At 44.5% G+C, this 9,238-nt stretch overlaps 1 protein-coding gene across 1 annotated transcript in view; it reads right to left on the bottom strand.

The window, feature by feature from the left end:
- Nucleotides 1-3,427: 3,427 nt before the first annotated feature.
- Nucleotides 3,428-9,238, bottom strand: part of LOC111149217 (SET domain containing lysine methyltransferase 7) — a 45,901-nt gene continuing 40,090 nt past the window's right edge. Inside the window, exon 8 of the mRNA XM_022506164.1 lies at nucleotides 3,428-9,204. Coding sequence (XP_022361872.1) covers nucleotides 9,024-9,204 — 181 coding nt within the window. The 3' untranslated portion in view covers nucleotides 3,428-9,023. The remainder of the gene's footprint in view (nucleotides 9,205-9,238) is intronic.

The raw sequence follows: 9,238 nt of genomic DNA, 5'->3' as shown, positions 1-9,238 counted from the left end.
GTGAAATAAGTCAGAGAAAGACAAATACCATTTCATTCCACTTATGTACAGAATCTAAACACACCCACACCCAAAAAACAAAACAGAAACAAATTCATAACTACAGAGAACAAACTGGTGGTTGCCAGAAAGGAGAGGGTAGGGGATGGGAAGAATAGGAAAAAACAAAAATGTGAAGCAAAAAACCAGTCTGCCTGTAGAGTCCAGCTCCTCTCCAGCACATGGCCGTCCCAGGGCCACCAAGGATTCACAGGAACGGTGAAGCCCCGTCACTGAGGGAGCTTCATGTGGTGGGGGTGAGGACTGGGAAATGAGATCCAGACAGAGGAGGGTGGGAGCTCTGGATCCGGGCAGAATTTGGTGAGAATTTGGTGGCAGCTGGTCTGGGTGTCCCATGGATTGGCTTAAGGAGGGACCACAATCTGTGAGATCAGTTGATTGGTTGGCTAAGCAAATGATCAAGGGAAAGGAAGATTAAGGATGTTAACGATGGCCTTAGCATGCGAAGGGCAGGAGGAGAGAGGCGCTCCCACCGTCGTGGTTAAGAGAACAGCCTAGAGCCCAGCCTATACTCTGCCTCTACTACTTCCATGACTACTACTTAATTCCAAGTTACTTAACATCTCTGTGCCTCAGTTTTCCCTTCTGTAAAACGGATTAATAGCAGTACTCATATCATATGGCTGTTAAGAAATCATCTGAACATTTAAAACTGCCTTATAAACTCTACATGAATGTATCTCTATAGAACTTTTCCCATACCCACCACTTGAGAATACTCTAAATTCATGTGAATTAAAAATTCATTTATTTACTTAGAGACTAACCTCCTTTCTTCTCCAAAGAAAATAAACAAAACCTGTGTTGCAGATGAGGCAGATACTGTGGGTGGACAGCCCAAATGTCATTTCTCCTTTCTTTCTTGCTGGGAAACCCCATCTTTGTTTGGGGCACCCACTCCTCTCTACACAGCCCTATGCTTCCCTCAGATAATCATGGCATCCCCATGGCCCTTGCAAGTGATTTGTTTAGGTTATCTCAGTGGTAGAGAGAAGAGACTTTCCTTTTCACCCACCAGATGCTGGCTGTGATGTCTGGAACTGCAACAGCCATGCTGTGACTGTGAGGTGGGTGGGCCCCTGAAGGTATGTCTGACAAGCTGAGAATTACAGGGTGGAAAGATAGAAATGACTGGCTGAGCTGCTGAATTAACACCTCCAGGGTCACCCAACAGCATCTCATTATGTGAGGGTCTTATTACGTGAGGTAATAAGTCTCCTTTATCGCTTAAGCAAATACTGAGTTGGGTTTTTATGTGTCTTGAAGCTGGAAGCATTCTGATACTTGAAGTAAAAATTTAGTAGCAAGCTAGATAAATCCATTCATCTTTTTCTATGTATACTATAAGAAGCGAAGCTCTAATTTCAAAACCATGGCTTCTGGTTTTCACAAAGAAACCAAATTTTAAGAAAAACATATACCATTATACTGTTGTAGAATTAGCATTATGTTTTTACATAAAAGGCAGTAGTTTTGGGGCACCTGGGTGGCTCAGTGGGTTGAGCCGCTGCCTTCAGCTCGGGTCATGATCTCGGGGTCCTGGGATCGAGTCCCGCATCGGGCTCTCTGCTCGGCAGGGAGCCTGCTTCCCTCTCTCTCTCTCTCTCTCTCTCTGCCTGCCTCTCTGTCTACTTGTGATCTCTCTCTGTCAAATAGATAAATAAAATCTTAAAAAAAAAAAAAAAGGCAGTAGTTTTCTAAAATCGTTTTGGGGCAAAACTTTTTTATTGAACCACCCAAATCAGTCAGATGCTGAGCTGAAGTGAAATGTTGAGCACAGGGGTGTCTGGGTGGCTCAGTCAGTTAGCCATCTGCCTTCCGCTCAGGTCATGATCCCAGGGTCCTGGGATGGAGCCCCACTCCACATCATCAGGCTCCCTGCTCAGTGGGGAGCCTGCTTCTCCCTCTCATTCTGCTGCTCCCCTGCTGGTGCTCTCTTGCTGTCTCTCTCTCAAATAAATAAATTTTTTAAAAAAGAATACATGTTGAGCATAGCACAAAATCCTTCTGAATGACTTACCTAATTCTGGATATGGCCACTTTAGTAATTTCAAGTGTTATATGAACCAGCAGGCAGAATAATCTGGAACATTAAAACCTCAAGGCAGACATTTAGTGAGAAGTATATGTGGGACGACCACCAAGACTAAAATACTTTGGTCTCCGTCTTCCTCCCCTTACCTTATTCTACCACCCTTGACTCCACACCAAGTTTAATACCCAGAAAGTTGCCTGATCCTTCACTTTTGAGATTTTAGCTTCTCAGACTTACCCAATTTGCATTAGAATTTTAATCTCATCCCCGTTTCTTCCGCAAGGAGGAAGAATACTAATATTGTGGGTCAGTGGGTGAAACTCTGTCTTAAAGATCCAGACACGATGTGTCCCTGTCCGAGTGATGAAGCTGACCAGCGTGAGTTTGGATTTAGTTGTCTTACCTGCTTCCCTTTCCTTCCTTGGGTGGAAGGAAGTATCAGCAAATCAAAGAGTGGTCAACGGAGGGAGGGAAGATAAGGCCGGAGGTCTCACAGCCTACTTTGGTTTGATGCCTAACTGCGTCTCCCTTAGTAATGCCCCACTTACCAGAAACCACAGTTTTGGGTCCCTGGGCACAAGGGACTGCTGATACAAAGCACTATTTTTATGTGTGCGTCATTGGCTTTTGTTCTTTAGAGTGTCGTAGTAGTGAGTTCGGGAATGTGAGCTGTGATTTGGGGAGGAACAAAGGATTCCTGGTTTCCTGAGCTCAAAGCTGTCCTAAGAGGGCCCAAGTCTACCACATCTAATAAAATTCCTATTATCTTCCTTAAACCGTGCACTGAGGCATCCCGTCCTTCAGCTATTTCCCAATCATTTCATCTATATTTAATGCCCTTAACATTAATGTAATTAACTAGACTTTGGGTTGATGTTGAGGATTCTTCTGGATTCGTAGGTGTATGTGAAGTCAGGCTAAATAAATAAACCTCCTAGCCATTCCACACCCCTCCTCTCTTCTCTCTTCTTGTGCTTTGAAAATGGTAAATGGCTGATAACATTTTAAAACAACTCAAAATGTAAAGTTGGCTTAGTAATTTAAACACATAGGTAGGCATGTCATAATGGGGTTCCTAGGTGGTTAAGTGCCCATCTTCGGCTCAGGTCATGATCTCAGGGTTCTGGGATGGAGCCCCAAGTTAGGTTCCCCTCTCAGCCAGGAGTCTGATTCTCCCCCTACCTCCCCCCACCCCTGCTCTTGCTCCCTGTCTCTCTCAAATAAATAAATAAATAAATAAATCTTTTTAAAAATATATAAAAAAAAAAAGAAAAAGAAAAAGAAGAAAGTTACCGTCTTTCTGCCCTCAATGACCAAAGGAAGACAATGAGAGATGATTGTATATTTTGTTTAATACTTGCATTGTTTCTATAGCGCAATTATAGCAATCTTTAAATTTACTTTTCATTACAAATATTTGTCAAGTTTTGTTTCAGAAACATTTTTCCTACTCTCTTGCACATGCACCCAGACACACTACAAAAAAACTCATTCATAACACAGTAAGGGCAAACATTATTCATGTAAACATCTTTCATTAATTTCCCATAATTTAAAAAAATCATAGAATTATAGATATTTGAATAAGGCTCATAGATTTAGTTCAAATTCCACAAAGACCAATCTTTTGTTAACTGTGATGGGGTTAACTTTTGCTCTCAATAAATGATGAAAGCATACCCCTAGGTTCCAATCCTTAAACATACCTCACAACCTAATAAACACGTTTTAGGATAAAAGAGAACATAGAAGACCCAGGAGGAAAACTTTTGAAGGAGGGAGCTCAGACCATGAACCTAACTTCTTCCATGATAAGCAGGCATCACACATCCCTGTGGTTTCCCAACACAAGAATCAAGGTTAATTACAGTAACCCAAAATATAACCAAGTCGCTATGATAAGATACATTGGCATGTGTGTACATATTGCTAGTAGACACAGTGAAAATTTTGTCATATTTATCATTTCGTATATCCAGGACCAAAGCAGAGGGGAAAAAAAACCACAAAAACAACCCACTCAAGTTGAATACCATTATAAAGGAGTGTTCTAGTAACGTAAGAGTCAGGAGAGTTGGAAGGTATGTCCCAGAGATGTGATTGGTCTTGATATTAAAACGACTTCTAACAACAGTGTGTAAAGTCACAGACAGAGGAAGCAAGGATTTGCATTATCCGAGGACGTCTCTCTCTGGATGGAAGTTTGGTGCTTGGGTGCATAGTCTCCCAGAGCCGAGACAGGAAATGTACTGTGCTGAGAAATGGGCCCCTTGCCAGCTGTTCCCTCCTCCTTCCTCTCTGTGAGGTGGAGGCCAGGAGGCGGGGATGGCTGGCAAAACCGTGAAGTTCCACCCTGGGGCTGGAACCCCAACTCCACTGAGGGCAGCCTCCCTGACACGTGTGACTAGGCAGTAAGGGTGGCGGTTGATGGTGGCCAGAAAACCCAGCTCCGAGGTTCACGTGGCCATATCTGGCTTCGGATTCTGCTGCCCTGCAAAGAAATTGTGCTCTGGATAACTGCACCAGTGTCTCTAATGCCTCTAATTCACTCGCAGGCCCTCGGAGGCCAGGAGTGACGTCACTTAAAGGTAGACACACCTCCATGAGCACCTAACTTTCACCAGGAAGCGGCTGAGGCACTGGGGAAGCCTACGAGCTCTCTCCATGTCAGACGCAACCACACAGGGAAGTTGCCGTGAGTCAGAGTTATTTGTAGGCTTTTGATTTTTTAAAAATCAAAATTGATCTGCATTGTATCTCGACAGACTCTGAGGATTCTCACCAAAAATTTTGTAATTTGTTTAAATAGCACTGGAATAATTCGACTTCATTTAAATATATTCATTCTACCATGAAAATATTTCATACAAACATCTATTTACATACAAACACATTAAAATTTGTGAAAAGGGTTTCTTTCCACCCCTGTGGTTGTATGGCTTGAAATAGTTTCATTGCTTTGAATATGTATGCACACATTTGGCAAAATAAAACTATCACAATTTAGTTTTGTTTTTTGTTTTTTTTTTTTAAATAAAAAAGTGACACCAAGGCTCCAAATTCCTGAAGGGAAAGAGCAAAGAAAAAAAAAAAAAAACCATCTATCAAGGTACCTCAAGTAGATGTAAATTTAAAGTATTTTGTGAACCTTTGATCTGCGGCAAATAAACATTACACCTATCAGTCTTGCAACATAGTTTTGCTTGTTTTTCTTAAAGAAAAGATGTCTGGATTCTAAATCACTATTCTTAGGACAGAAACTTGAGGCAACGGTTTTTAAAACAAGGCAAAACAGAAAACTCTACCTTCTTGGAAGATCTTAAATGCACTTTGCAGTGAGTCATTTAAAATTTTATATATTAAAGGAAAGTTTCTAAAGTGCCACATACCGTCTCACTGAGAAGGCAACCCTTGAATTCACTGTTCACAGTTACTGCCATCTTAATGGTTACAATTAACGCTGTCAGTGAAGACACTTGCCTCCATGTCGGCCTCTCCAGGCTGTTGGTGATAAGGAAATCCTTTTTCAAGTGGGACGAACCCCTGGGAGGCAAATACATTTAACCATATGCCCCAGACAGGTTCAAAGAGGTCTCGAAAAGCGAATTTCCTTCTTCGTTTCTCAGGCAGACCAGGGATGAAGCAGGATAAAACAAGAATAGGTACTACGGAACTCAAGTCTTCCCTGCCTGTTGCCTCTTCATCTCCTCTTTGCTTTGGGTCAGAAATTCAGTCCTCACAGCGATTCTGTCAGGCCGTCCAAATGTCCACGTGGGGACATACTCCTACAGATTAGTTCCTATTCCTAACTCTAACACAAGAGGATATTTTGTCACAGAGAAGCTGCTAAGGAAAGATCTAGTCATGCAGGGGGTGGGGATGAGACAGCTCTGAGTGAACCTCCTCGAGACCATGGCGTCACGCGCAGGGGCCAGGCGTGTTTTGGGAGAGCGTGAGGTTACTTCTTTATTCCCCACCACATGGAATCTTCCGCAGTTCTGCTGTGATCATCGCGCCCATAAAACTGCCAGATTCGGCTGCTTCCTGACACGTTTCCTTCCACGGTGGATGCAAAGATTCGGTAGAGAAATAAAACAAGGAGAAACCCTTCCTTCCTCACCAGTAAATTCCTTATGGGACCTCACCCCATCTCGACTTCTTCACCTACCTGTGGAACACAGTGAATGTCAAGGCCCCCTCGGGATTCTACTCTGTGACAGTCTTCCATTTGGGAGTGGGGGAGGGGCGGGGACGGGAGCAGGAGCCACAAAGCTAGGCAGAGACAAGGAGTGAAGGCACAGATGTACACACAGAGGGCCTAGCAGGAGAGGAGAGACACTCAGAATGGGGAGGGAGAGGATGGAAAAGAGCAAGAGATCAGCGGGACAGGGACATCCAGGCATTCCCACAGACGAGAGACAGGATGGAAAGAGCTGGAACAGGAGAGAGAAGGCCCAGAAGATGCAGGAAGAGAGGAGGGAGACAGACAGACAGGCTCAGCGTGGGTGTGGTGTTTCCTCTGATTTGTCTGAAGGTCACAGACACACTGCTGGGTTTTAACCCCAGTGCTGTCATTCAATACCTAATTTGAAAAATGGATTCGATGGTTAATTACTACTTACGACTCTTCAATCCCTTAGATCAAAAGAAAGAAAGGAAAAAAGAAAGATTCCATTTGAGTGGGGAATAATCAGAGTAACCCATGAGGACAGAAATTATACCCGTCCTGTAGCCTCAACAAGAATGGTATCACCACCAGGAATGAAATCCTTCAAAGCGAAACTGTGTTGGAAGTGTGGCCGGCTCCATCCTGACCTTGCTCGCTGACCTGGCTCCGACACCCAAAAGCCCGGGGCCACTTCAAGCCATCTTTCTCCTGAAGACAGTCGCTCACTTTGGGACGCATTTGAATTAAAGCACCCATCAGAACACAAGTCCCGAGACTGCCCATCGGTCACAGTTTGCAGAACGGTCTCTTTCTACAGAATAGAAGCTATCCTATCCTGGGGCGTTATCATCTAAAAACCCTACTCGGGTTCCCCTTGCGGGAGATCCTTCTGGCAGCCCTGACAACTTCTCATGTGGGGAACATCAGCTTACCCCCACCCCACCCCCTGGAGACCACTGCTGGCTAGCCGTACACCCTGCACTGGCCACGTGCACTGGCACCACCAGGGGAGGAGGGGAGCTCCAGGAAGCCTGGCCCTGCAGAGGACGGAAGGGCCCCTTCTGTCACTGTCTTCGAGGGCTGAATCCCGTGCTCAGGGGCCGCCTGAACGGAGAACTGTGAGCAGCCCTGGGTCAAGCACTTTTGTTGAATTCTTTCTAAGAGCAATGCATACCGGCCAAGAAACAGCAAAAACTTCCTTCCTGCCCGTTTCTTTACTCTTCTCGCTGCCAGCCAGCGACCTCTGCTCGGCCAGAGCTCCCCATCGGCTGTGGCTTGGAAGCCTTTAGCTTTCAAGCCCAGACTGGCTCAGGCAACAGGTGCCGCCGCTGGCAGTGGCCGCTCTCCACCACTTCCGGCAGCCTTGTCGAGGCCCTCGAAGACGGCACAGCTATGGCCTGGGGGTGAGGGCACTAACGAAAGCCCCAAACTCGCAGAATTCACTCAGAGCCGTCCCGGGTCCATTATACACCTAACCAGCTAAACTAAAAAACAGGGGTTCTTGCCTTATTTCTGCAGTTGTGATTACATGTGGCTTGCAAAATGGCTGAAATGCTATTGATATCATTGCTTTGAAACTATACAGGTGTTACTCTTAACTCACAATGCTTTGAAGCAGGTAAGTGCTTTGAAAATACAACAATGAAGAGTTGTAGCATTAAGGTTTGATTTGCACCTAGTGATCGGTATGTCTCTCCTAACAGTAGCAATTAAAAAAAAAACACCTCAGCTTTAGAATTCCACATTAGAATTCTAGGTGGTTGTTTGACTTTTGAATTCAATGCACTGCACCACAAGCCGGACTGCTCTATGTTATGTACATTTAATGTGTACCCGAGGAGAAGAAATTACTAGCACTATTGAAGAGATTGCAAAATTGCCACAGTTACTGCTTAGAAATACTAATTTCCCTCTCTCCTTTCTTAAAGTATATATTACAGCTCTCCCATAACTTAATGCGAACGAAGTAAATTCATTTCTTCTCACATTTTAAAGCAAAGGTATCTTTGTTTACATGCGAGAATAATAGTTCTAGAATAATACCCTGGCCCTATGAGCCAGTTCTTTATATTAGGACATGATAATGAAACAATGATATAGGAAGAACCAGAGAGACCTACGCACTGGCACTGACACGAAATCCATTTGGAAGTTTTTTCTCTCGTAAAAGATATCTAAGATAGAGAATGGGACTGATGGGTGAAATGACTCAAAAAAGTGGGATTCTGTTCGCTAGGGGGGAAAAAAAAACCAAAGCCATTCTATTGCAAGATACAGATCAAAGGTTAAAAGGCAAATTATACTACATTTAGAGAATAAAAATGTAGTAATTCTCTATCCTCCCTACGGCCCGTATGCAAGTGCGAACATACACTTTATGTTGGTCATAGGAAAAAACCTCATGGAAAAACCACAGACTACGAATGACTGAAAAGCCCCCTTTCCCTTTTTCAGTCTAATCATTTGGCATCTCTGAGTGTGGTACAGATTTAGGCTTGAACCACCCAAGAGCATCACGCTGTCTGTGTCAAGTGTGCGACAATACCTCTCAGTAGGACGTTGTTAAAAGGCTAGCTAATTTTAAATCTGGTATGAGTAATACAGTCAAACCTAGTTAGTATGCGAGAAAGTCGTTGCTAATGCAGAGTGAGAGGATGTGATGTCACAGCATGAGCAGTCCCTGGTTGTCCCATTGTCGGAAAACGTAGTGCATAGATCCAAGTTTCTATTCCAGGTCTCGGAAGCTCAGGGATGAGCCTTTCACTTCTGCTGGGCGGCCTGGAAGGCCTTCAGCTCTACCTGGTACCACTCCGGGGCTTCAGGCCCGCTCTTCCCCGGGGGGCTGTGGTCGTAGCCGTAGGCCACCGTGAGCTCCTCCTCGGCCTCCACGGCTCGGAGCGTGCGGATGCATTTGATGGGCCCGAAACGGGGGTGGACAAACCTGGACATCAAGATGCACACGGTCATTCCTGGGG

The sequence above is a fragment of the Enhydra lutris genome, unplaced genomic scaffold (assembly GCF_002288905.1).
Source record: "Enhydra lutris kenyoni isolate GAN:26980312 unplaced genomic scaffold, ASM228890v2 scaffoldscaffold21, whole genome shotgun sequence".
Taxonomy (NCBI): Eukaryota; Metazoa; Chordata; class Mammalia; order Carnivora; family Mustelidae; genus Enhydra; species Enhydra lutris.
Note: the sequence above shows the minus strand (reverse complement) of the source record. Positions and strands in the feature narration are given on the sequence as shown.